The 26,791-nt window shown below is 42.7% G+C and overlaps 1 protein-coding gene and 1 long non-coding RNA gene across 4 annotated transcripts; both read right to left on the bottom strand.

The window, feature by feature from the left end:
* Positions 1–6,339: 6,339 nt before the first annotated feature.
* On the bottom strand, positions 6,340–14,001 carry LOC147251450 (uncharacterized). The gene is made up of 4 exons (XR_015118950.1): positions 13,761–14,001; positions 7,989–8,183; positions 6,851–7,902; positions 6,340–6,672 (listed from the first exon to the last, which is right to left on the bottom strand). It is a non-coding gene; the product is annotated as an uncharacterized LOC147251450 (long non-coding RNA).
* Positions 14,002–14,671: 670 nt separating this feature from the next.
* pitx2 (paired-like homeodomain 2) lies at positions 14,672–25,399 on the bottom strand. 3 transcript variants are annotated; one of them, XM_086222143.1, is made up of 5 exons: positions 25,228–25,399; positions 24,932–25,125; positions 22,207–22,276; positions 17,638–17,837; positions 14,672–16,813 (listed from the first exon to the last, which is right to left on the bottom strand). In XM_086222143.1, exons 3-5 carry the CDS (start codon positions 22,250–22,252, stop codon positions 16,256–16,258), a joined length of 804 nt encoding a protein of 267 aa, XP_086078269.1. In that variant the 5' UTR covers positions 22,253–22,276; positions 24,932–25,125; positions 25,228–25,399; the 3' UTR covers positions 14,672–16,255. The 3 variants fall into 3 exon arrangements, with proteins under 3 accessions (XP_086078269.1, XP_086078268.1, XP_086078267.1); XM_086222142.1 differs by having other exon boundaries at positions 24,932–25,399; XM_086222141.1 differs by lacking the exons at positions 22,207–22,276; positions 24,932–25,125; positions 25,228–25,399 and adding an exon at positions 18,320–18,860.
* Between the last annotated feature and the right edge of the window lie 1,392 nt (positions 25,400–26,791).

Genomic DNA, 26,791 nt, shown 5'->3' with positions numbered 1-26,791 from the left:
ACCAAGTAAGTTGTTGTTGTTTTTTGTTATTATTTTTCCTGATTGTGTTGCGTGCGTGCCTGCTGCGTTCATGTGCTTAATTGTTGGTCGGTAATTTAGAAGAGTTTTGTGTGTTTACTTGTTTCCACTGTGAAATTGTGATGGCTCTCTTGTTCCAGCTGAGCTCGTTTTTGTTGTTTGGTGGATGTGTGGTTTGTGCAGACTTAAATACGGGTCATATATGAATTATGTTAAATATCTGTGAATGGTCAGGTGGTGGCTGCAGTGTTTCCTTGAGATTTTGTCTCTTCCCATTCAGTTCCAAGGAATCGAGAATTATTCACGTCTGCGTGATGGGTTTTATTCAGCATGTCCATGTGTCAGCATGTTCCTTTCTGGTGGTGTAACTGCATCTTGCAGGACTTTTTGACTTGGCAAGCGTTGCTTGGTGGCGGTGAGACAGAAAGAGAAGCGGCCATTTTTAATGTTATTAACATGCTTTTTTTTTTTTTTTTCTTTGACTGTGACATGTCGCCGAGTCCTCCACGGCCTGCTGCTCTGCTCTGGTTCCTGCTGCTTCACCGCGCAAGACTCATCTTCTCCTGCTTCCATTATCAATGCAACACAGCGTTCATGTGATTTCCATATGCTGCATGGACGCCATGTCTCCACTCGCTGCTGTGGTGTACATGGCTGCATTGTTATGTTGGTTTGTCAGCGACTCCCCTCAGTGATTGAAGAGGCTTGAAGTGTAGTGTCTGCATAGCAACAGGTGACATCAGCTGACAAGAACTAGATTGAAGGAAGCTTATAATAATCAGTAGGGATGTGTAGGAGCCTGTTTTTGGAGCTGGTTCTTTTAAGTGAAAGAGATGGATTCCTGTCTGGGAACTAAATTCTATTGCTTGTCTTTGTAAATGAATCCAAGACAGGATAACATGATTATCTTTGGGCCACACTGCTGTGGGCCACACACTCATACAGTGAGTGAATGTTGTGTTGATGTATGTGTGCTGCCGATCACATGTGATGTCAGACAGATCATATCATCAAGGAGGGTGGAGCCCTGCTGTGACCTTCAACCTGAACCCAACACAATCTTTCTGATGCACGTTGAACCGTTCTGCCGTGTTGTCACGGGCACCAATCTAGATTAAATCCTCCACCTCACTCACCTCACTATCTCCTCTGTCACTTGTGCTCTTTCTCGCTGACGTTTCTCGTAAATCACCTGGTTTGCAGATGAGATATTATAAGAGAATCGTGCCTGTTTTACTCATAATTGGTTTTTATGTGTGCTCTGTAGGCTACAGAAGAAATGAGTCCCACAAGCGCGCGCACACACACACACACACACACACACGCACACTTGTTCCCTGAAGGGAAAAAAAAAGAAGCCTGGCCCCAATCCTCTTGGCCGGCCTGCAGACCTCCCGTGAGGACCAGTTTAGATGACATATCAGCATAAAGAGGGCATTCAAACAGCAGAGAAAGATGAGTGATGGAAAAATAGAATTTGAATGGAGGTGAAGTACAATAGATTGGCATGCCATTTGTATAAATTTATACAGTCATTCATTCACTCATTCATTCATTTTTGAACAAATGTAGCCGGATTGCTCAAGTGGCTGACATTTATATCGGCCCAGTTTTGCTCAAGTCTCATCCTACCTGCTCACTGTCTGTTGTCTATGATGAGGAACCTGCGTGGTACTGGGCTTTTTTTTTTCCTTTTTTAAATTTTTTTTTAGCAAACACAAAATGTAAATATTGCATTAATGTGTTTGTACATGTATAATATCAGCCATACCAGTAGTAAAAATATCTGCAAATAGTCTGGCATGGTGCATCCCTATAAGAAGAGCCAGATCTGTTTGCTAAGCTGAGCTAAATGATCTGGCTGCGGTTCCTCGTCACTAACCTCACTCTCCAGTTTGGTCTGAGTGTACGCAGGCTTGTAGGGAGGACTGAGATTAAAGCCCGGATAGCAAATATCAACTCTGCACTCTCCGAAATAAATCTGCTGCACCTGAACTCCCTGACTGCTCTTTCACCTTTCACACTATTTCTGTTTCTCCCTCGTTACCTAATTATGCCTCCCAAAATATCCGGCTTTTAGATTTCGTCATAGCATCATTAGTTTCCCACGGGTCTCCTGAGTGTAATTCTGCAGTAGCACTGGAAGGCGTGACCCTCTCACCTGTCTGTCTAAACACATAATCCTAAAGACTCCCAGCGGAACATCTGCTGCTGAGCCTGGGTGCACTGTAAACCATCAGATGGGATTTCATCATCCTGCTTCGTTCTTTACACATCAAATAAATCTCCAGTGTTGTTGGAGGTGCATTTGGGCTACGTGCATGCGATTGTGTGACTGTGTCTTGTGTTTGTGAGGGTGTGCGAGCGCATCTGTGTAGTGTGTCTGGCCTCAGGGGAGAAGTTATAGGCATCTGGAGCACAGCTCAGTGGAGTTGGACTGCAGGGAGTTCATGTGTCCATGCGTTGTGTCCTTTCGGTGAAGACCCTCATGGGAATATGGGGGAAAGGAATGTGAGTGTGTTATTGGAACCTCTGGGTTATTATCAGAGCTGGTGTTGAGATTTGAAGTAGCAAGCCTATGAGGTGGATAGCATGCGACTGTCTTCTTAGAGGGGCCGTACGCTGGAGCGGGGTGGTATGAGGTCGTCATCAGGTCTCACCTCACGGTGATGCTTTTGCGACGTAAGCAGATGATCTGCAGTGTCGCATGCGTAGGAATACAAGGAAAGTTGTTTGGTTGAAAAATGCAGAGCTTCAAAAGAAGAAATATGGCAAAAGTGAAGCGATGGAAATGTTGCGAGTGTTTCATGGATGTAAATTCATGTTGAGTTTTGTAGTTGGATCAAGTAAGTCATTTTCCCTCCTGTCTGCTTCTCCGTCATGGTTGCGAACTCCTCAAGTCTGACATCCTGGCTGACTGACAGATGCCAGAGGTGTGTGAGTGATGTCAGGAGTTCCAAATTGCCATCGGCTTTGCTTCCTGTCAGTAAGACTAAATTGAGGGCTAGAAAAATGTGTGTGTGAGTGTTTTTATGCATAAGACATATTTGTAAATGAGGCCATGCCCTTACATTGAAAAACTGAAGATTTTATACAGACAGAGAAACAAGTTTTTCAATTCACCAGTTGCTGGTTTCTTGGCTGAATCAGATTTCCAATGCTAAGTCGGGGCTGCCTGTTCTAATTTGGGCCATTGTTTTTCTATTGAAGAAATGCATTGAGTTCAATATAAATATCGTAAAAAAACCCCCCACAATTACCTAACAAACAGTGTGGTTTTCAAATATACCTTTTTAATAAAAACTACATGACTTTGAGTTTAATAAGTCCTTGCATCAGTGGAACAGGTTTGTCCCGGTGTTTACATGCTCTTGGAGGAAAAAAATGGGAATATGTTATTACAGTTGCATGGAACTAAAACTTCGATTGCATATTACCACAAACAAAAAGATTGTTTCAGGATCACTAAATAAGACCCTTTGTTGTGAGCTGCCTCTTTCGATTAGTGTCTTGAGAAACATCAGAGCGGCGCTACAGTACGAGTGGCGGCGATCGCACTAGATAACCCGTGACCATGAAATGACCTCTTGAATGCGCTCTGCATTGTGCAGTAAATTGCTGATGGTTATCTGTGTAGAAATGTGGTTAGAGGCATTCTCCCCCTCCCCCCCCCCCCCTTTTTTTTCCCGGAGTGATGCAGTATGTACCCTGGTGTTTTCCTCGACGACTGTTCTCCAGTTCCTATTTTTGTGTTTTGTTTCAAATTCATTGTGTCCTTGAAGCAAAAACGCATCTGTCCAGAATTTTAATAGGCCATCTGGGCGCTCCCAACCTCTCACATTTACTTTCATAGTGCAGTTGTGACAGTGTTGCTCTCTCTTATGGTTGCACTGTTGTAGAATAACAGTCGTGTCAGCACATGTGAATGTTGTGAGTAGAGATGCACGGATCCACTTTGCTTTTTTATTTCTGATCTGATACCACTGGCTTCTGATGGTTGACATCACGGGCCTGGAGTTGACCCCACAGTCCTTCTTCTTATTAAAGAGAGTAACAGTGATTCTGACATTCCTGATCTAAAATTGAAATTGGCAACCACGAGGACGTTGTTTGTCAATCGAGTCCCATCTTCTAGTTTTTGGTGTTCTTTATCACTTGTTTAACCCCTTTTTAATCTCAACTGCACATTTATTGTCTTACTTCTTTACAGTAAACTGACAGTCAAAGATTTCAGCTGTATTCAATCAACTGGGGATTAAAAAGAAGTCAAACGCTCTCTCAGAATAGAGTTTGAAATAAATAACGAGCATCGGCGTCATCAGAGCCACTTGACCTCTGCTCAGCCACGGAGACCTGGAGCAGGACTTCAAAAAAAAAGGAGAGAGAGGAGAAACTCATTGACCTTGAGGAGACAAAACCGAAAACCGTAACTGTTTGAGAATTGATGTTTAGAACTTGGAGAATCAACATCGAATACATTCCAGCTTCTCAGTTCTTCTATTAATGCCAACATGTTTCTCTGACAGAGGAAAAGATAAGGAACAACATTTCTTTTTTCTTGAGTTGTTACTCAGACATGCAGACTTTTTTTTTTTTTTATCTGCTGCTGTGGTCAGACACCATGAAACGGACATGGACTTCTAAGAAACTCGATCAGCAATTCAAAAAGCAGTGGGCCGATGAGCAGAATTGATAAACGGAGTTGATAGAGATACATTTCCATCCCAATGAGTAGCATCTGTGTCACTGTTGTCAGCTGGTGTAATATTTTTGAAGTTTTCCATGTGTTATTACCAAGATTATAATGATCAATTTGTTTATGAAAATAAACTGACTTTAGGAGGCATAAAGCTGCAGAGAAATGCTGCCATTTTTACAATGTTACAGTTTTACTCTCCTGCTATTTGAGACAAATGCAGCAGAATTCTGTTTTACCTCACTGACAAGCGATCATTTTAAAATTCTGAAGTAGAATATGTATGTTAGGTTCAGTAAATGTAATACTGGTATTTATGTTGCTGTAAACACATGAGTGGAGTGGATAACTGCATATTCACCAGCATTCTGCCATCTAGTGGTCTCTGCGGGACCTGCAGCCTCATAGAGCTCACACAAATACCTTGTTTTCTTTTTTCTTTTTCTTTTTCCCCCTCACCCAAACAAATTGGACAGATAATGTGCGGTTTACATTACACGCCCGTTTATCATATCTGAGGCTGTGAACAATCCTTTTCTGTCTGTCTCAGGTCTCCTGCCACATCTCCCAGTCCTTCACGTGACATTGTCCATATGATGGGGAATTACTGATCTGACGTATGAGTGGCCGACAATATTGTTTTAACCTAAAGGGCCTCAGCTGCAGTCACAGAGTGGTGGTGTGGAAAGTGGAAATCTGACCTATTGGTTTAGAGCAGATAAAACACATCCCCCCTCCCTGACCTTTCTGCTTGATTACTTCCTATGATGCCTCACAAATTGAGGGGAATACAGTGGTGGTGTCCCGTCAAAGGCAAGTGGTATTTTCCTCTCTATTGCGTCTTTTTCCTCTCCTTTTGGTATCAGCGTAACTGTGTGCTTGGTGTGACTTTTTTTTTTTTTTTTTACTGATATTGTTTGACATGATGGTGAGATGAGTGAAATGATCAAGATGGCCATAAAATATATTACCTACTAAACCACTATGATCCAGTCAGTGTTGGATAAATATTATTCAGTCGTGTTCAATTATAGATCCTCTTAAATCGCAGTGAATATCTGTTAATATCAGAAAAGCTGGTGGGTTAATAGACTCCGTTATATCTGGCGCCCTCTGCTGGTTATTTTATAATCTCTCATGAGGACAATGGGAAATCTACAACAAATACAAAATAACCAAAATAGTGAAGGAAATATCAGGAAAACCAAAAAAATTGTACAGTTTTGTGACTGTCTTAATGCTATTAAAATACAGTTAAACATGACCTGGACCCTAATAATGCTGCCTTCTGTCTCTTAAAACTATACATTATGAAGTCAGTGAGGGAGACTAATGTGTTATGGGTTAAATAAAACAAACATAAGCATAATGGAGGTTTACTCTCACACATCTGATATCCAATTATTCAATAATAGTCCTTTTACCTAATTCAGGAACAGTATAATGTTTAGATCTGTTAAGCTCACAGGCTAAGGAAGATCAAAAAATTCTACGCAGAGGAAGACAATGCTGAAATCCCTGTCAAAGATTTAAATAAATGTAATTTTTGCAGGTGTTATTGTGCAGAATTAAGCAAACAACATTAAACCCCCTGGCAAATGTGTACTGACATCAACAGTCTGCAACTATAAAAGTAAATCCTCGTCAGTATATCCTCTCTTGCAGAGAAATGCAAATCTTGAGCTGTTTCCTGCATGATGCCGCTGTTGCAACCATTCATCTCTCAGCCGTGTGTGTGTGTGTGTGTGTGTGTGTGTGTGTGTGTGTGTTCCTTCCGTTTCCTTAATGACAGTATATGGTAACGCCTTCCAGCAGGGATTACCACACTGTGCGATCCAGCTCTCCCACAGCGCACAGTAATGAAGGAGAGCTGTGGCGATGGCAGGTTGCTTTCCACTTGAGTTGACATGGCAGACGACAAACATTGACGTGACTGTCTTAGTAGAGATTAAAACTGTCTGAAACAAACACAGAGAGATGAGGAGAGGAGGCTACTTGGCATTATGCACTTGTTCCTTGAACCTGATTGTGCAATTTAACAGCAGGCCTCTTGCTAACAGTCTGAAAAATCTAGCAGATCTATGACAAAATAAGTTGTTTTTCAAAGTGTCACCTCTGGAGAGTGTAAACCAGCACCTAGAAGTGAAGCAGGCAAATGGCATTCTGGTTCTCTTCAGATGTGTCTTGACTCAGGGCCCCCGGTGTCCAACTCTCAACATCACGCCTGTAGAAGTTGCATATCGGACCCTGAGTGGCTTGTGAACAAGCTGTGATGTCACCAAATCTTGCTTTTTATGTTAGCATCTTAATCTCCGATTCAGGATGAGATTTACTGAGAAACCTTCTCCGTTCTGCAGATGCATGATCGCGCTGCTAAGGAAACAAAATAGAGATTTGTGATCCATCTTTTTGCAGACAGCCATTTTATAAAGAGGGGATTTAACATTTAGATCGCACTTTGCTCAAGTCAGCTGAATTGTTTTGCTCTCGAATTTTCTCTAGCCGACAGGTTGAGTTGGTGTGGTTGATGTTCATGTCTCTGTAACCATGGTGACCGTCAGACAAAGGTATGTTAATTTTGGCCACTGTTTGAAAGTTGAATCTTAGTCCGGTGTCAGATATTCTCAGCTTCATATAATCTGATTCTGTTCGGATCACTTTTAGTGGACTAGAAGTCAGAGAATTGTAGTTTGCCAAAATAAGACTCAGTTTTCTTCAAGTTTGATCAAAGTGAAAACTTTTGTTGTCAGAGTTGTGAGAGGTCTGGGCTGCTGATTTTGATTCAGCTCTTCTTTTGATCAAAATACATTTCAGTTGAAGTCTCATCTTTATCATTTGTATTAATTGGAGTCTTATTTTAGATGAGGAAATCTCAGAAAGGCTTGTTGGCAATCGCACAAACTTCATATAATTCTTCTAGTTGCATGCAAGACATCCTGCACCTCACCAACTCTTAATATTCATGGTAACACATGTCAAAATGTTACTATGCTAGTAGTAGTCGTAGTAGTAGTGAAGGTTCTTATCGAGTGAATTGTTATCAATAAATGTGACTGAAAGTGTGTTGAAGCTGACGCCTATAGACGCCTATAGTATCTGAGCAGGCTCTCATCAGGACACAGTTGAAGGTAGGCTGAGATTCCAGCGGTGGCTCCTCTCCCCTCAGGGTCTCTGCGGACGTTCAGATCCTGTGGAGATCAGGCAGGGAGAGCAGATCTTAGAATGATCAATACTCTGTAGTGGATTTCCTATATCAACCACACTGAAATCCTACCATCTGTGACATATAGGTTGAGCGTATAAATCACTGCTGGATGGGATCCAATCCAATAAGTCGCTCTCCATGCCGTCTGTTCTCGTTGGGCTGGAAATGCTGGGAGATGTGGATGAGTGGCGCCACCAGGTACAGCAGCCAGGTGGGATGTTCACTCGCCGCCATTGTTGACTTTTGGGCTCACAGCTTCTCACTCTGTCGGGTCAAGTTGATGGATGTTTATTATAAGAACATTTTAAAACTTAACTTTTCGTGTGTGTGTGTGTCTGTGATATTCATATTAATATGATCAAGATTTAGAATGTAATCTTTCGAAGAAAGATTTATAAAAGTTGTCTGATTTGCTGGCTGTGATCAAGGCAGAATGACAGTTGGTGTTTTTATTATTATTTTGTTTAACCTCAACGATGAATCCCTCCACTCTGTAATCAAAGTGTTTCTCAGCCATTGAGCTGAGGTCCATTTTTGGGCTGTGAGCAATGGGCTGCGTCACGTTTTCAAGGATATGCTGGAGAGATTATTTAGTCTGAAAATGTGATGGACAGCGTTCATTCAAAATATTACAATCATTCGCTCTATAAAAGTCCATCTTTAAACAACCTCATCAATTTGATGCTCAGTTTGGAAAGCTAACTGCTAACATCAGGTAAAATAAAGGGGAAAAAAAAATCGAGGCACAACATCTACAAAATGTGAAAGGTTTTTGGTTGTTTTCTTGATTTCAGTTGCTTGGCCTGCATACCAGCGAATGTTGTTTTTGGATTTTATGAACACGTTGAAAACAAGTAATAAGATTCAAAGAAAATAGATTAAAAAAGATCTCAAATTATTCTTGCTAATGGGCCCTGGACCATTACCAGTACGATTTAGCGGGCTTACGCTTAGAGCTAACCCGTGATTGAGAGCTAGCCCCCGATGAGTGACAGCAATCGTCGGTGCTGTGGCTGTGATCGCTGTGCTGCAATCCCCGCCATCTGCAGAAATTCTATATTTGTGGTAAGTGTTGTTTTTGGTGTGTGAGAAATGAAAGCTGTCCATACATGGAGCAAAAGCTAGTGCCTAGTTAGCTTAGCTTCGCACAAGATTATAAAAGGAGGGAGAAAAAAACCCCCCTCCTTGGTCTGTTTAGAATAAACACATTTTCCAGTTGCAGCCCTAAAACTCACTTATCGTTCTATATCCCATTTGTTCAAAACTGCAAAAACTAACATGTGAAAACAAGTCGGGTTTTTCCGGGGTTGGATGTTGGACTGTATTGTGTCTGAGACTGTTGCTGTATTTTAGAATATCGGCTTACAACAGAGAATAATCTTGAGATCATCACTTTCTACATCCACAAAATGATTCTAAAAGTGAACCGCAGGATTTCGGAATTCACACTGGATTATGTAATTGACATTTATTCATTTAGAGACAAATACGCACACAGTTTCCTTCAGAGATGCTGTAGGATGCACACCATGCATCAACCTTTATCACGATGATCTGTATATGATTACTTATAAACCTGGAATTTCTTTCCTCACACATTGATGTAAAAGCATTTGATGTTTTTTCATTAAAAAAAAATGCCACGTAATATTTTTAAATGATGATCTACAAGTCGGCTGTATCTCACGATGTTGAATTATAAAGATCCTGGATGATCCGACCTTTAAATGCCCCAAAGTTCTTTCAAAGTTCGCAGCTTTCTTGACAACCTGCCAGGTGATTTTTGTGTAATCCTGCTGACAGCTGGACGGACAAACAAATGACTTCCCCGACCAAGGTAACATTTCAAATATTAGAAAATGGAAAAAAGTAAAACATATGTGCACATACAAGAATAAATTAACTGTTGAGGACACAAATAAAACTGTCAAATATGTATTCCGTGTGTATACATATAATTTGGTGTATTTATATTGCTGCTTGTTTCAAACAGCTGCTCATCAACAATAGAACAAACCTGTGCAGAACTGTAACCCGTCAGGTTTTTGTTGAGATGGAAAACCGAATCCCAGAGTAAGTGGAACTTGCAATATCTGGCTTTGTTAAGCCAAATAAATATTGTTACACAAAGTAAACTTTTTACATTTTAGTCAGCACACCAGAGTGACTCACAGTTTCAGTCCTGGCAGTTATGAGCACCAGCATAACCACGAGTTGCAGCTGGCAGGACGGAGACAAACTGCAGTTGTATCCCGAGAAATAACTGTTGATCTGTCGATGTAGGAAAACCCAATATACTACAGTCGGCTTAGAGGCGTGTAAGACATTTTTAGGAAATCAAAAGACGGTTTGCTAATAGAGCAGGTTGTCTGTTGGACACAGAATCTGTTGTCAACCAAAAAGGTTGCAAAAGTCAACTCCTATTACAAATTGAGGTGTCACCGCCTCAACCCACCTTTATGTGGTTGTCGCTGCAGTATAAACATGAAAAGGTGAAAGCGTCTATTTCAGATTGCGGTCCCATCGATCTGAGAGGCTGCTGCGTCTCCTACAGGAAGGCTTGGAGGTTTAAGCACTGATTACCAGCTGCTGTCATGAGTGGTTTGCTCCATAATGAGGTGCACTTTATGCCTAAAGATGTTGTTTGTATGCAGTTGCATGGTGACTTAGACAAACGCTGACATGGCTGGGGGTTTTGTTTCCACTAGGTCATCATCTCTGTACCAAAAACTCTGAGATTCAGTGCTTTAATTTACCTGAAGTCTTTGCTCCATGATGTCAGCAACAGAATTTAAGGCCCCACAGAAGCAGATTGAAGAAATTTCCTTATTGTATCTGGTTTTACATTAGAGAGCAACGTAGGATGAGGAAAGTGATGCAAGCAGTTGAGTGACTTCTGTTCACCTTGCGCTTCTCTACCAGCAACACGAGCTCTGCGCATTCAGTTTTAAAAAAAGACAAACATCCAAAAACCAAAACATGCGCCAAACAGTGAGCGACTGAGGCGAGACGCCGCAGTGTCGTCTCAACCTGCGCGTGAGAGGGAAATTGTGTGAGGGGGAAAAAAAATGATGGAAAAAGAAAAAGCAGTAAAACAAACACAAGCACTCAGGTGTAATTTTTCTGCGTGAGGCTGGAGCCTGGGAAACGCTGCTCTTCACACTCTGAGAGGCCGACTGAAGCCAACAGAGGTAAACGTCAATTAAGAGGTTACAGTAGATGACAGGCCGAAGGAAAACAGCTCTGAGAGATGCCATCTGGGGCAGGCTGTGTAAACTGAAGGTGTCTGAACACGATGCTTCAGATGAGGCTAAAAATGTTAGCAGCTTTAGACTTGTCAGTTTAACATGAGAAGGCATGAAGAAGTCTTTAGTTTGCTGGTGTGCCTGCAGGCTGATTTGAATTTTGCAAAAAAAAAAAAAAAATTGCAATGATTTTACACTAAAAATTGGAGAAATTGTGAGTGTGTGTGGGATGTTTCCAGCTTGGTACGGAGGTTAGCCTTAAAGCTAAATAATACCAGTTGAATGGCATTTTTTATCCAGCTCTCTTCTGCAGTAACCTGACTCACGTGCGCGCACACAGATCTTCATCGGCTGCTGTTGTAAAACGATGATTGAGGTTTGAATGCTAAAATTCAGTTCTTTAGTGAAGTGAGGGGCTTGAGAGAACAAAATACCTCCAAATACCTCTGATGCTCCGGGGCAGTGTGACCTGCAGTGATAACATGTCGGTGTTCTACCGATCAATGAGCGGTTGCTACCAAACGAGAACTCAAACATGCAGTCCAAAACTTTTTTTTTTTTAACCATTGCAGACTATCTCTCCTATCAAATAATTTCCACGAGTCTCTCCTGATGGATCATTTTCCCCGACTATTTCGAGGTCCATGAGAACCGTGCTACTGATCTTTTCAGCATGCCTAATGTGTAGAAATTGATTTGCAGAGAAAACATCTCAGATGTGTGTTTTGTTTTCATCCCTGTTTAATAGAACTTCACAGAGCAGGAAGTGTGTGCGTCATGAAATTCTCTCTGGTTATCTGCTTTCACACGCTCTGGCCAGCCGCCTGCCCTCAAACAGCACCGAGCTCCCACTGTGAGAAGGATTGATGTACAATTTACAGAGATGGGGGTATACACTCATTCACACACACGTGCAAATGATGGAAATGCATAATTTACATGCAGACACCATCAGTTATGCACACCTTGAATTAAAACCAGCAAACCACTGATCTCCAGACTAAATATAGAATGTATATGTCATAAATTAAGATCAGTGAATTTTGAGGGGAATCAAAAACAAAACAAAGGAGCTGAAAAGGCCGGAACTGCGTTCAGGCCAAGATGGAGGGTGATGCATCTTGTTATGGAAAAGTTCTCCTTGAGCTTTAGGTGAGGGTGAGAATGTGTGAGGTCACACCATGTGACCTTTAGCTGAGGCTGCTGGGCTGCAATTGGTCCAAAGCCAACCCCCCCCCCCCCCCACTCCCACACCAACCCAACCCTCATCCACCTCCCCCTGACACACAGCCATCCACTCTACTGCTTGACTGCTGCTGCTGCACCCAGGAACAAAGTGCTGCTGCTGTTTGTGTGTTTGTCAGGCATTTTTGTAGTCTTTTACTATCCTAAAGCAAATTTGGACACAAACTTGGTCTTTAAAAAAAACCCAACAACAACAAATTACCCAATTTCCAATCACAAGCCTTCGGTTTGGAAAACTTGGTTTCGCTCTGGAGTTCTGGTTCAATTTAATGTGAGTCTGTTTCATCGTTGCTTTCTTTCAAAAAAAACCCCAAAACAAAACTGACTGATCAGAACCAGCCTGCATAATATTTTATTAAAAACGACATCAGCTCCGTTTGCTTTTTCTTGTTTGGGGGAAAAAAGTTTCCAGGATCACTTGCAAACAGTAAAAAAACAAAAACAGCATTGAACTGTCTGTGACTGGTAGCTATCATGTTCAGAACACATCCATGTTGGAAACTTTTTTTTAAACATTTGTATGTTTATGTTGCATGTTTCTATATTCCTGCACTATTTACTGATTTAAAAAAAATTATTCACTCCGAATTGTCTCAGTAGAGGCTTTTCTCATTTCAGGTGCATCAGACTTTGATTTTGAAAAGAGAGAGAGAGAAAAAAAAAACCCAATCCAGTTTGGGGAAAAAAAAACAACATCAGGAAGAAAACAAACAAACAAAAGCCCTCGCTGACATGCAGGTCTCATTAACGTGAAATCAGAAAACGTTGTCCCTGATAGACGGAGCACATTACCAAACCAGCTCATGTCTCCGCCTGAGCCGCCGCTGTGTGAATATGGAGAGCTTGTTAATTATTTAGATGGGACGTGTAGCGATACATGTTTGGATATTTGCACTTCCTCGCTTTTATTTGAATTCCCAGTGGAGAGAAGCAGGAGGAGGAGGAGGAGGAGGAGGAGGGAGCTGTGTCGGCTCGGCATTGGATTCTTTTATTTTTTTTCTTCTCTCAATCACCTGGCGGAACAAATCTCACATCAGGATGTGCTGGTGGGTGTCCGAAAAAGAAGGAGAGAGAGATGGGGTGTGGGAGAAATATAAATTTGCTTTAATTTGACAATCTCAACATGAACTACACGAGGAGTGGGTGCAATTGTTTATATGTCTTAGGTGTTAATATTTCACACAAGCATGACGAGTGGGTGCGTAAATGAGTGTACAGGGTCTGATTTAGAATGGTAAAACACAAAAAATAAAAGTGGAAAAAAAGCCCAAGAGTTAATTAAAAGTGAAGGGACATGCAGCTGCAGCAGCTACGGGCTGAGTTTTAATTGAAATATCAACAAAGTTCTTACCTCCAGCATCCTGTGAGGAGACCCGACGGGAGGCGAAAGGTCCCGAGCGCCGTTTCAGCCCCAAATGAGTTTCCCTCTGCAGCCTTCCCCTCTTTCCTCTGCAGCCTTCCCCTCTTTCCGCTTCCCTCTGCAGCCTTCCCTCTTCTAGCCATCCTCCGTCCACATGTTGATTGCGCGGATGTGTATTGAGGCTGCAGACTTTGCGTATTCGCCTCCACGCACAGCAGCCGAGGCTTATCCCTGTCAGCTGATTGTTGCTCCGACTCCATCAAAAAAAAAAAAAAGTGACACTTGTGCCAACAAAAGGACCCGCAGCCCCCCCCCCTCTTTTTTTAAGAAGAATTCTGGGTGAGGGAGAGGAGTCTAGGGCCGCTTTGAAGCTCCGGGAAGGTCTGTGAAAGGGAAGAATGCCTCTCTTGTGTTTGTTAATTTAAGTTTTTTTCTTCTTCTTCTTAAATAATTACATCTGGACTAACTGATTTGTTTCTCATAATCCCCCTCTTGAGAGATGACCCGGGGGTTCCTGCAGCATGACATCAAGTCCTAAATCAGCTTCCTGCCTGCAAGTGGCCACTCAAATACGGAATATTGTTCTTCATTTAATTGTGATAAATCTACTCGCGCAGAAGCGTTTGGATGGATTAAAACCACCCACACGATCAACACTATGATATGAAATCATGCTCGGACTATATTTGCCCCCCCCCCCCCCGCCCCCGCTCTTTGTGTCTCTCTTTCTCCCTGTCTCTCCGCGGAAGACTGCGGTGCTTCCTCCACGGTGCCCCCGGGCTGCCTGCAGCCATTCCCCGCCTCTTCTGTCAGCACTAGCCCGCATACCTCTCTATGTATGTGTGTACGCTTGTTTGCACAAGCCGGTGAATCACAGTTTCCTTTAGAGAAAAAAAAGGCTTTATTTTACTTTGCTTTTGCGCATTACACGTCCAAAAAACATAGGGGCAAAATAGTCTACATTTCTACAGCAAAACGGCAGGAATATTTAAATAAATTACTTTTATGAAAACATATTGCTGCATTCTTTTATGGATTATAGAAATGATTTATTTTGTCCATTTGGAGCCTCGATGAAATCATTAATTTGGTGTGAAATTCTGACTCGCGGAGCAGGTTGACAATTTATCTGTTTCTTCCGAGTCCAAACCCGGAGAGAATAACAAACCCTAATGGACTCTCGGGTGTGATTGTTGTGTGGTCCAGGCCTCCCGTTTGTTGATTCCCGTGTTATTTCAAGCAGCAGTGACCAGCCGAGGCCCTCGATCGTCTGAGCAGCAGACGAGTATTCAGCAGTTAATCTGACGGAGCATCTCGCCGCTTTGTGTATTGGAGGAGCAGCCCGTTGTTGTCCTCTATAGATTAACCTCCCACAGTCTATAGACACGCTGTCACTGCTGCAGCGCACGACCAACACAAAGATTCAATAAAAGCAGAATGTTTTTGAACAATATATTTACTTCCATTAAATAAAACACAATAGTTTTTTTTGTTGGGTTTTTTTTTGGGGGGGGGATGAGGGTGGGGGTGGGAGGGATGTTGGGGAGGGGGGAAAAAAAAACAAAACATAATTTCGTACCAAATCGTATACACAGAACAAAAAAACCAAATAATTTTTCAGGAACATTTTAATGCGTTATTTTTTTTTCTTTTAACTCCAGAATTGCTATTCTAAATCGATATTCACACAGACATTAATAATAAATTTATAATATGTTAGAAACACACAACTTTTTGGTGCGTTTTAGTATTTACATTCCCTTTTTGTTTGCAAGCAAAACATGATTCCTTTTTTTTTTTTTTTTTTTTTTTTTGCTTTTCTTTCTGTTTTTTTTTTTTTCTCTTCCACATGCGTTGATCAATTGAACCCGGAGAGGATTTGGAGGGCTGCATCCGCCTCGACGAACAGGAGATGATCATTCAAATATATATATTTATATATATATACAACCTTTCAGTCAACAATTAAAAGTCCAATATCCACCGGAGGACCCCTCATGGCGAGATATGAAGAAGAAACAGGCCGTTTGAAGCAGTTTTTTCTCTTTTTTGAAGGGAATAAAACCTCCCGTTTGACTCCGTGTTGAGCTTCAGTGGTTCAGTCTTCTTAGTGCCCTTTTTTCTTGAAAAATGAAAAAAAAAAGTAGTAGTCTCTTGTTCCTGTGGCCGGCTGTTTGTGATTACACTGCAAAAAAAATACCACCATAACAAGCCATCACCCCTCCCATACCCAATCCCCCCACCCCCCCACCCCTCTTTCTCTCATAAAAACCTCATGATCCCTAAATTAACTGAAGTGTAGCAACAGGGTGCGGCGGGCTAATTTCACAGGTAATGTTTTGGAGGAACCATCAGGAGGGAAAAGTCAGAATAATGTACATCACACTGCCAGTTGATGAGCCCGCCTCAGTCCCTCAGGTAGCGTCTGAAGCGCCTCTACCAATGACTTGCTCAGGGTGGATATTTTTTTGCAGTGCAGCTCGTTATTAGACGGGTCTGTCCACGGCGTATTGGCAAGCGCTCAGATTAGTGGCCGGATTCTGCACACTGGCATATCCAAAACTCGAGTGCTGCTTGGCTTTCAGTCTCAGGCTGGCCAGGCTGGAGTTACAAGTGTCCCTGTACACATAAGGAGGAGTCGGGGGCGCGTAGGGGCAGGCCGGCGTGGGTACCCCCGAGTTGAGGGACGGGTTGCTGAGGTTGTTCAAGTTATTGAGGCTGTTGAGGCTGGAGCCCGGCACGCCGGTGACCGCCGATGGCACCATGCTGGAAGTCATGGAGGATATGGAGTTGGGCGGTGAGAACATGGTCTGCGAGGAGAGGGGGTTGACATTCATGGAGTTGAAGAAGGGGAAGCTCTTGGTGGATAAAGAGGCCGACGTGAGGCCCTTGGCGGCCCAGTTGTTGTACGTGTAGCTGGGGTACATGTCGTCGTACGGCTGCATGAGTCCGTTAAACTGCGGGCCGAAGCCGTTTTTGCACAACTCGGCTTGTTGGTTTCTTTCCCGCTTCCTCCACTTGGCTCGCCGGTTCTTGAACCAAACCTGGAGCGAGGGAAATTAAAACAGGTTAGAAATGATCTTTGAGGACAATCCGTGCGTGGCTTCGACATTTAATCTTAAAATATCAATTAGTTCCACCTTTTTAATACATTTTTGAAATGAATTATTTGCTCCCTGATAATTCAACGCTCCCAAAGCCCAAAGTGTGTTAATTAATATTGTTCTCCCTTTGCAGACAATTCCGCTCTGATCCCATCTTTATCAGAGCGGAATACACACTCTGATCGTGCTGCAGCAGCATCTTAATGTAGGAAGGCTGTGTACCCCCCCCCCCCCCCCGCGCCCCCAGCGCGCGTCCACAAACACACTGACCTCAATCACACAACACCAGGGCGACAATCGCAAAATACAAGCTTTGCACCTCTTTCACACGAGCAGCAGAACACGACTGGTATCTGGCACTGACTCTCGTAAGCCTCAAGTGTTAACAGTATTGTGTAATATCACTTCATAGTCGAATAACAAATGGGAGCATTTCTTTTTCTTCATCTAATTACGGTAAAGATGAACGTGTGACACAGACGAGCCGGTTTGTTTAGAATTGTGTTTGGGAGGGGGGGTTAATTATATGAAGTCAATTAGATAAACATTTACAGGCTAATTAGGCTTCCAGTATATTTAAACAATTAGCTACGTATTTGTTTTTCTGTGTGTTACAAATTCTAACTCGATTTTCAGCTCGAGTTAGTCGTGCGTAAAAGTTTGGCTCCCGTGCGCAATAATAAAAAAATATGATATTCATGGAACAAATTAGCCAAACGATATGAACAGAAATAGAAATTGTTGATCCCCGAGGGAATACTCACCCTGACCCGGGCTTCTGTGAGGTTGGTCCACACGGCTATCTCCTCCCTTGTGCTCATGTCCGGGTAGCGGTTCCTCTGGAAAGTGGCCTCCAGTTCCTGCAGCTGCTGGCTGGTGAAGTGAGTCCTCTGCCGCCGCTGCCGCTTCTTTTTGGACGGATCATCTGAGGAGTCGTCGTTTTTATTTTGGATCTTCTCTTTTTCTGTTGAAGGGAGTCGAGTTAATTTAGTCTGGGCCCGGTAGAAAGTGATACTGATTTTTTTTTTAAACTGTTGAGAAATGGAGAATCTGTTCCGCCTAATTGAACTGAGAGACAACAACTGCTCTGAGCGTCGAAGTTGAGCATTTAATTCCTATTTATTTTTTAATCAAAATTTGTTTTCAATTTAATGTAATTTAAATGTTAAATCAACTCGGTAATTTGAGTGAATGCCTGATTAAATTTAGATGACACGACCAGCCTTTTCATTTACGTAACACAGACAGTTCTCACAGCACACACACAGACACACACTCACACACACTCACTCAAAGCCAGAGCTAATTATATGACAGCTTAAAGTGACAGCTATACCAGCACATTTGCATGTATGAAACCGGTGATTAATGGGAGCCATCTTTTGTTTGTCATCATTCAGACGTCGGCCTTGCCGGGAACATCTGCCAAACCCCGGCGGTTCTTACCGACAGACTCCGGACTGGACGTGTCCGATACCGTGTGCACCTCTAATCGGTGTTTAGAGTCCACAGACCGCTGCAGCGGTTGTAAGGTTGAGGCCATCGCCAGAGCCGTGTGATGTGTGGAGGCAAGTTTATTCCCTGTTAGGTGGTGGAGGTGGTGGTGGTGGTCTGTGTTTAAAGGATCCCTCATAGAGTTCATCGGCAAGAGATCGCGCAACTAAAGCTGTCAAAAGCAGATTAAGTCCCCGGCACAGGCAGATAGTCGTCTCCGTCTGTTCAGTTCTCCAAAAAACGCTCAGCCTCGCGTTTCCTCCTCCAACTGAGATGAAGCCCTCTGGAAAATGCTTTAAAATCGGCCATTGAGTTGTGCCGTAATACCATCAGCGGTAGGCAGCAGCCACCTCGCCTGACTATCAGAGTGACAAGGACAGGTAGGTGATATTAGATCCAGAGGCATACACACACACAAGCACACACGCGCGCACACACACCGAGCCGCTCACTGTTCACTTCAGCTGTTGCCTACCCGCTATCCAACTGCGCCTCTCTCCAGACCCCCGACGTCACCATGTTGCGCCCGCCCATATTCTCTCTGACAGGCACATCCACGCGGTCATGACGGCGTGCCCAACCAACCGGAGCTCGCAGAAACGAGATATGTCTACCAATGTGTTCATGCCGCGGATGGCGCTTATATTTTTTTCTCTCCCCTCTTCCAAATAAAAAGCATATAAAGAGTGAGGGGACGCACGGTGTACCCGCGGCGCCCCGAGGTGTCGTCGCGCAGCAGCCCAAGACCAAACAAAAATGAAAAATAACACAGTTTGGCCTCATTTTATGAGATTGGTCCAGTGGCCCAGTAAAACGATGCAGTTCTATTCACATTGAGCCTGCATGCTTGCAGGCTCAGTCACCGCAGTTTACTCAGGGACTCAGTGTGGATAAAGCCAACCACCGGGTGGATTGTATTAAACAACTAGATGCCAGAAAGATGCAGGCTGCATATCAAACACACTCCAGAACACTGATGGACCCGCCATGGTGCCAAACATGGAAAGGAGCTGCTGTAAATCTGTGCACGCTGTCAGACTTAAATGTAGAGGTGTGTGTGCGCGTGTGTGCAGAGGATGCAGCATCCGGGATGCAGATTTTTGTTGTTGTTGTTGTTGAGATGTGAATGCAGAAACTCTGTGAATTGAAACCGGGTTTATCTCTCCATCATCCGGGGTATTGACCGAAAGAACGTGCCCGATCTGACCTTACAAGAGGAGGAATGTTCACTACATCCAGAGAAGATGCGAGTAAAGGCTCTGACAGTAGGCAGTCCTCTTGACCTCCCCGGAGTTACGGTTCAAATATCCACTAAAGCAACCCCGGCGGAGGCGCAGTTAACCATGCAGACTTTGTTGACAGCGGATTACTTTATCTGGGTGCTTAACTTGATATCTCCCTCCTCGCTTTGCATCGGGACCCCTCTCAGCAGGCCCTCCTGTAGTGTATTTTACTAATCTGATAAGACTCTCATTTGCCTAAGAATTTCTGGAGGAGAACTTTTTAATGAGTTTGATCTCATATGATAGCATTTTTGTCCTCCCCTCTTATAAAAATTCCCACAAGATTATGACGTGTTAACTTCATTTTTTCCCTCCTCTTTTTAAGTCAAATTAACGCGCCTGTTATGTCAAGGTGGGAGCTCGGAGGAGGGGAAGCTGGGGTAACGGCTGATGGAGAGCAAGTGAAGAAGAAAAACATGATTTATCATCATCATTATCATCATCATCATCATCAAACACACGCTCCTCATCTGCACGTGCCCTGGCGTAACACTCTCCGGCCAGCACATTTGGACTTGGCCCTGTTAAAGAAGTGACTGCTCAAATCCGTGAAAGCCCCTGATGTATAAATACCAGCAGAGCAGAGACCACTGGGGGATGGGGGGTTGTTGGTGGTGGTGGTGGTGTCCGAAGAGACCTTAAAACCCAGGGAGCCAACCAATCCTCTGTCACACACAGCAATAAAGCCTTGTTGGGAGGCTCGCGGAGGGATTCAATCAAGATGCTGCACGCGACAATCAAGAATAACACCGCGAGACTTTTATTCATTTCAAGTATTTTTTTTTAAAGCTCTAAAAAAATGCATTCATTTCTATTATTATTTTACTAATATTTGCTATCATTATTACATCACATTTAAAAAAAATAAAAAACCACCTCATTAAAACAAAAATACTCCAATAAAAATACAGTAATGATAATAAAAATTTCCAAGTATCCATGTACTTCAGAACGAAGCATTTGTATTATCATTATTATTATTAATTTACTTTTATCTTTCTCTTAATTCTTATTTATTTTATTTTTTTTCAAGCAGCAAAAAGCGTGCCCCCCCCCCCCCCGTAGTGTAATACTAAACTTGAAGTGGATTATTGGTTTCCTCTTCATTTCTACCTTCTGAATGCTTTATCTCTCTCTCCCTCTCTTCTGCGGATTACTGTGCGCAATCGGCCTCCGTCATAGTGGGCCATTAATTAGCAATTCAGTCAATATAAGGGGAAACGACAAGGCTTTTTACGTGGGATTAAGGAGACATCAGATTCCTCCATTAGTATATTCCTCCTCACGGATGGGCTTCCATTATACATTTAGTTTCCCCCGAGTCAATCCAACAAGCGCTGCATATATTACAGCTGCAGCCAAACAGTTGACGCTGGGGGGGGGGGGGGGGGGGGGTTCTACATTTGCAAGCATCACACTCCCCCCCCCCCACCCCCCCAAAAAAAACAAAACAAAAACAAAACAAAAAAGAATTGAAATGTATTTTGTTATTTTACATGACGATAAGTTGTGGCTCGCATCAGCGAGGCCTAAATGAACGACAGTGCTTGTTGTTGTTCTTAAAAGCTTGTTGTGACTTCACCACTCTATCGGAGATTAATTGATAAATTCCAGGATTTTGTCCTAAACGATTTCAGCTTTGGTTTAACATCTTGATGAATGTTCTAGGGTGTTGTTTTTTTTTTAAACTTATTATTTATTTCGGAGGCGTTCAGCCATGTATGTGTAATACGACCAAGAATTATTACGGAGGATCAAATCATGTGTCTGAATGACAACAGTCTAGCAGAGAGCCAAGCGCCAGCAAGTGTAGAATTGAAGAGCAGAATATGAGTGTTGTAATTGTTCTGGTGCGTAATCTCTGCGCAGCAGCACATATCCGTGGCTGGAGCTGTGCTCCAACTGCTCGGGTGATGCTCACCGAAAGTGCAGGTTCCACCTGCGACCACTAGGTGTCGCTCTAAGACAGCGAACAGCTTAGATTCACCCAGGAGAGTTCCACTAAAAAATTGTGACCCCCAAATATTTGTGTGTGTGTGTGTGTGTGTGTGTCTGAAACAACGAGTGACATTCGTAGAAAATTACGCACACAAAGTTGCGTTCTAACACCAAAATGAGAAACTAAAAGTTCCCAGTAATGATTTATCAACCAGATTATATTTGATGATTTTAACAAAATACTACTGTTTGTTTTATGTTTCGAATGAATCTCTTGAGCCTGCTTTTAAGAAACCTTATAAATAAACTCTTGCCAGCTCAGTGCAACAACAGCCTTCGCTAACATCTGGCCAGAATGCCCCCCCCCCTTTCTGAGTCAGTTTCTACATCCTCAGTAAAATTGGCGAAAAACCAACAAAGTCTCGAGGTAATTTCCTGTTTGTAACACACAAAAAACAAAGATACACTCATGCCATTTATGTAACTTAAAAAAAACCCAATTTAATAATTCTAACATTTGAAACGGTAGACCCCCTCCCTCCAAAATAAATAAATGAAAAAGAATCCCGTGCCATTATTCATGTGAACGTAGTGATCTCCATGGATCAGATACTTTACCTATTTGCGCGCAGGTGGTGGCCAGTTTGCGGCAGTGGGAGTCCATTATCGCAATATGAGGAAGCTGCTTCTGCAAAAACAAAACAAAAACAAACAAAAAAAGACAAAAGAGGCACAAATTAGTCTTTGAGATCCGTGAACAGCTTCCTGCTGCAGACCCTGGTTTACCTCTGGAGCCAGTTAGTGTTCAGGACAAAAATAACCAGTTTCATTAAAAAAAAAGAGTTTTTGAGTCACATTTTAAAGGAATTTTAGTTGTTTTTTTTCAAAAATTCTAACGATTCCCATGTTACACAGGTGGAATCATTCATAATTCATCCCTGCTGCGAGGAGGTGAGCAGGGTGAATACTGCTAATAAATAATAATGCAAGTAAAAGAGCGAGTTGCGCTGTGAGCGCAGCGTAATGACACCGGTTGCAAATATTTGCATTTTAATGGATCTCACGCTGCTGTTGCGGCAGGGTCGTTTATTTGTTTAATTTCATTTTTTTATACATATATTTTGTTAGAAATGCGTGTCATTATTCCTCCGATCCCTTTATTTTCCAATTCCATTTCACCTTTGTCAGGAAACAAACAAACAAAAAATCCGAATATCAGCAGGCAATGTGATTTAAAAAAATACATTTCAGAAAAAAAAATAATCTCGTGGTTGCATTTAATTGTGGAAGGATTCCTGTGGAGAAACACCTTGTAGTTTTTTTTTTTTTATTTTTATTTGTATGAGTTAAATGTATGATTTATTTGTCCGGAGCTTAATTTGCCAGTCTGTCTCTGCTCTATAGAAGGCAGCCGCTCGCTGAGCCGCGTCTTGTGTTTGGGTGCAGCCTGCAGCAGTTGGAAGTGGGAGTGATTCCGCAGTAAAATCACGGGATTAGAGTCTGATTGAGATGTCTGTCGGTGGGATATTACAAAATTCATTATCGCAGCCCTCATACTACCTCGATATGAAGTTACACAGATGGGGTTTTATTAGTCCAGGCTCACACTGTTTGCTTATGATAATTCAAGTCGGGGGGAAATTTGCATGCAGTCATGCTGTTAACCATTTTCCCCAGTTCTTCTCCTCACCTGCTCTACATCATATGTGAGTATTAGTTTTATTTATTTATATATATATATATATATATATATATAAATATATATATATATATATATATATATATATATATATAAATAAATATATTTTTTATTGAATTGAGAAGATGCAGATATTGGAGGTTAAATTTTACACGGTGTGTACCTGAGCACCCCCCCCACGTCCCCCCCCCCCCCCTCCTGTACATCCCCTCTGCAAAATGAAATAGACGAGGTCAGGCTGTAAGGTGGAAGGTGACAGCGCGCGGCTCCGTGTTCTCTAATCAGTGAGATTTAATGAGGGCCCCTCCACCATTTCAGCCTGTCTGGTCTGCACCGCGGCCCCTGAAATCAAAGCCCCTCTTATTTATCTATTTATTTATTTGTTTGTATGTGTATATATATTTTTCTTCACTGTAAAGAACTGAACACAAGTCCCAACAGAGGGATACTCTTATCTGGTTGTTGCAGAGGCCTTCAAATTAAAAGCACGTTCTTTCCCCCCACCTGACATTCAGAATAAATCAATAAATTAATAAATAAATGTTGTTACATGATAAATAGAATCGTCCTTTTTTTAACCAAATGTATTTTTAATATACGATCACTAAAAAAATGTGGCTGTGTCTTCGAAGAGATGAGAAGTGAGCGTTTCAATACCAGAAATCATTACGCTGAAAAACGACAAGCTGCTCACATGACATGATAAATGTCTTTAAATCGCCTATGATAATTACGTAATATTAATGAAAGTATGAACATTCTGATGAATTAAAAATCAGAACTGATAACAAATAGGCTTTTAGTAAAGACGATTTTAACGTTGCCACATGGAAGGGGCGCGCGTCTGGAGCGTCGCGGCTGTAATCTCCATCCATTCATTCTCACTTCGCGGACCCTTCCTGCTCTCAGCACCAACAGTTGATCTGAGTCAGTGGCTCACATGGCATCCGGCCCAGTGCAGACAGAAAGCTGGCATCGACTCACACTGGCTTCTGAAATTAACACAGTGGAGCATGAGACTGCAGCCTTTTTACCGCTAGATGAATCCACTAACCTCCTCCATATGGTCCGGCACTCATTACAGCCCTGACTCCATTCATTTTATTTTATTACATTAAATTGACATTTTACGTATGAAGGAACAACTCCCTGTTTTTCCCAGGTACTTAGAGAGCGTCCATTTGATTCTAAGTCCACTCAATTTCAGTCATTAAACTAACCGGTCCAGTGCTGTCATGCGCCTCTGATATGATCATCTGAACTATTATGAAACAGCGGAACCTACAGTTTGGTTTGACCCCCACCTCCTGTTTTTTTTTTTTGCTATCATCATTATTATTATTATTATTATTATTATTATTCCCCCACACTCCATCATCACCGCTAACGATACATCATAACCATCCTGACCGACCTGTGAGGCGAACCCTGCCCCTCACATCACTTCATGCTCCTTCACGTCCCAGCCGCGGCTGTGAAATTCACATCAGAAACACAGCCAACAGGCGCGAAACCTCCAGGTGGAACAAATTCCTTCTCTTGCATTTACTCACATCTCTGCTTTTTTTTTTAAAAAGAAAAAAAAGGAAAAGAGAAAAAAATAATAAAAGGAAAAGAAAGAAGTGGTTCCGTTCTTCTACTCACCAGCTGTAGACACCGGTGTGTGTGCGTGGGGAGGGAGGGGGGGTTGCTCTTCCCAGCCGCCAGACGCCTGATCGCGGGGAGATAAATTCCACCGTTCGAACTCTTGGACAACAGAGTTTACAGCGACAGATTCAGGCAACTTGAACGTCCCAGCTAAGTTTCTATGTGGATTGTTTCACGGATGGCTCCCCTCGCTATGGTATCCCACAAAAAAAGAGAAAGAAAGAAAGGAAAAAAAGTAGGAGACGCAGCGCTAGGGTTGCTTCATTTATGCGCATAAATAACCATCTATTTACAGTGTGAGGAGAAATCGCGAAGGTGGCGCTTTCATCCGAGACTCCCCTTGCTTCGTCCTCTTCTCTCTTCCTCAACTTTTTCCCCCTTGAAAGACGCTCCAGGAGTGGCGCATTTTTCCTCCCTTCTTTTGAGTTCACCGAGGGACCCCGCGTATGTGTGTGCGTGTATTTGTGTGTCTGTGTGTGTGTGCATGTGTGCGCTTTTAAAAGGGGTGTGTTTGTGTATGCACGCGTCTCCGTGCCTGTGCAGTCTATCAGAGGGCGAACTTAAGATCCTCTCAACTTTCAGCAACAATCAGAAATTCACGGAAGCATTTTTTTTGGTGAAAGCACACATTAAATAAAAGCCTTGATGTTGCTCTTTATATGTTCACCCCCCCCCCCTTCGGTTGCACGGGTGGAGTTGCAGGCGCGCGGAATACCATGGTTCGATTAGCCAAAAAAAACAAAAAAAACAAACCCTCAACCTGGAAATTAGAACTGCCAATTATCTCATCTCAGCCGTCCGCGCAAAATAGGCAAGATGAATTTAAAGAAATGAACTGTATTTAAACCCCCTTCTCTTATGTATCCAGGAGACCTAAATAATGTTTAATTAAGCTGACTGTTTAACATATTTATAAAGCGCATGATTCGGAATATTTAGAGGTGTGTGTGTGTGTTTGGGGGGGGGGGGGGCAGACAAATATTCAAATGGATGCATCAGGCTGAGTCCGGGCCAGACGCAGCCCCTATCGTGTTGCAGATTTATGTGCAGATGAAGAGAACAGCTGGCTCGGACGCAAATGTTCTTTATAGATCCGTTTCGTTAGATACAGACTGATCTCTCTCTCTCTCTCGCTCTCTCTCTCGCTCTCTCTCTCCCTCGCTCTCTCCCCCCCCCCCCTTATTCCGCATCTTAAGTGAGGCGAGCAGACCCAACGTAGGTCCTCTCTCCTAATCCTTCTTTTACATTTTTAGTCATACTCCCATTAATGCACTAATTAATAGGCGCATCCTCCACATACGGGAGTTTCCAAGCAAAAAAGAAGGGAGGGAGGGGGGGGGTAGCATTTGGTGAATCAGGTGTCCCAATCAAATCAGGAAATATTTATTACAGACTGTAATTATCTCATTTTTAGCACATGCATTGTTTGAAAGGTTCTAAAAGGCCCAGAAAGGCCGTGTTTTCTGCCCCCTCCCCCCACATGCGTGAAGTTCGGCGAAAGCAATAAAAGATGAATAAATAAAACGAGATTTCTCTCCCAAAGTTAAGAGACCGACACGTGTTTTTTTTCCTTCTTCCTTTGAATACCGACGGACGTTTTATAATGGAGATGCACATGCGGGCGCAAAACACGCGCACTTAATATGTTAAGTAAAAAGCCACGCAGCAATCACGCCCCGCCCGCACTGAGAGTCTGGAGAGCCATGTGATGTTCGGCTATATTCTCTCCTCTTACCGTCTTTATACAAAAGAGAGAGAGAGAGGGAAAGAGAGAGAGAGAAACCTGTCAAGAGCCTCCTCGTTCTCACGCAGAAAGGTGCAGAGGAATGCCTGAAGTTCAGAGAAGGCTGGCGGGTA

Source organism: Aulostomus chinensis, chromosome 13 (assembly GCF_037954235.1).
Source record: "Aulostomus chinensis isolate RoL2024-O1b breed Wild chromosome 13, RoL_Achi_v1.0, whole genome shotgun sequence".
Lineage (NCBI taxonomy): Eukaryota > Metazoa > Chordata > Actinopteri > Syngnathiformes > Aulostomidae > Aulostomus > Aulostomus chinensis.
The sequence above is the reverse complement of the archived record's forward strand: the minus strand, read 5'-3'. Positions and strand labels throughout refer to the sequence as shown.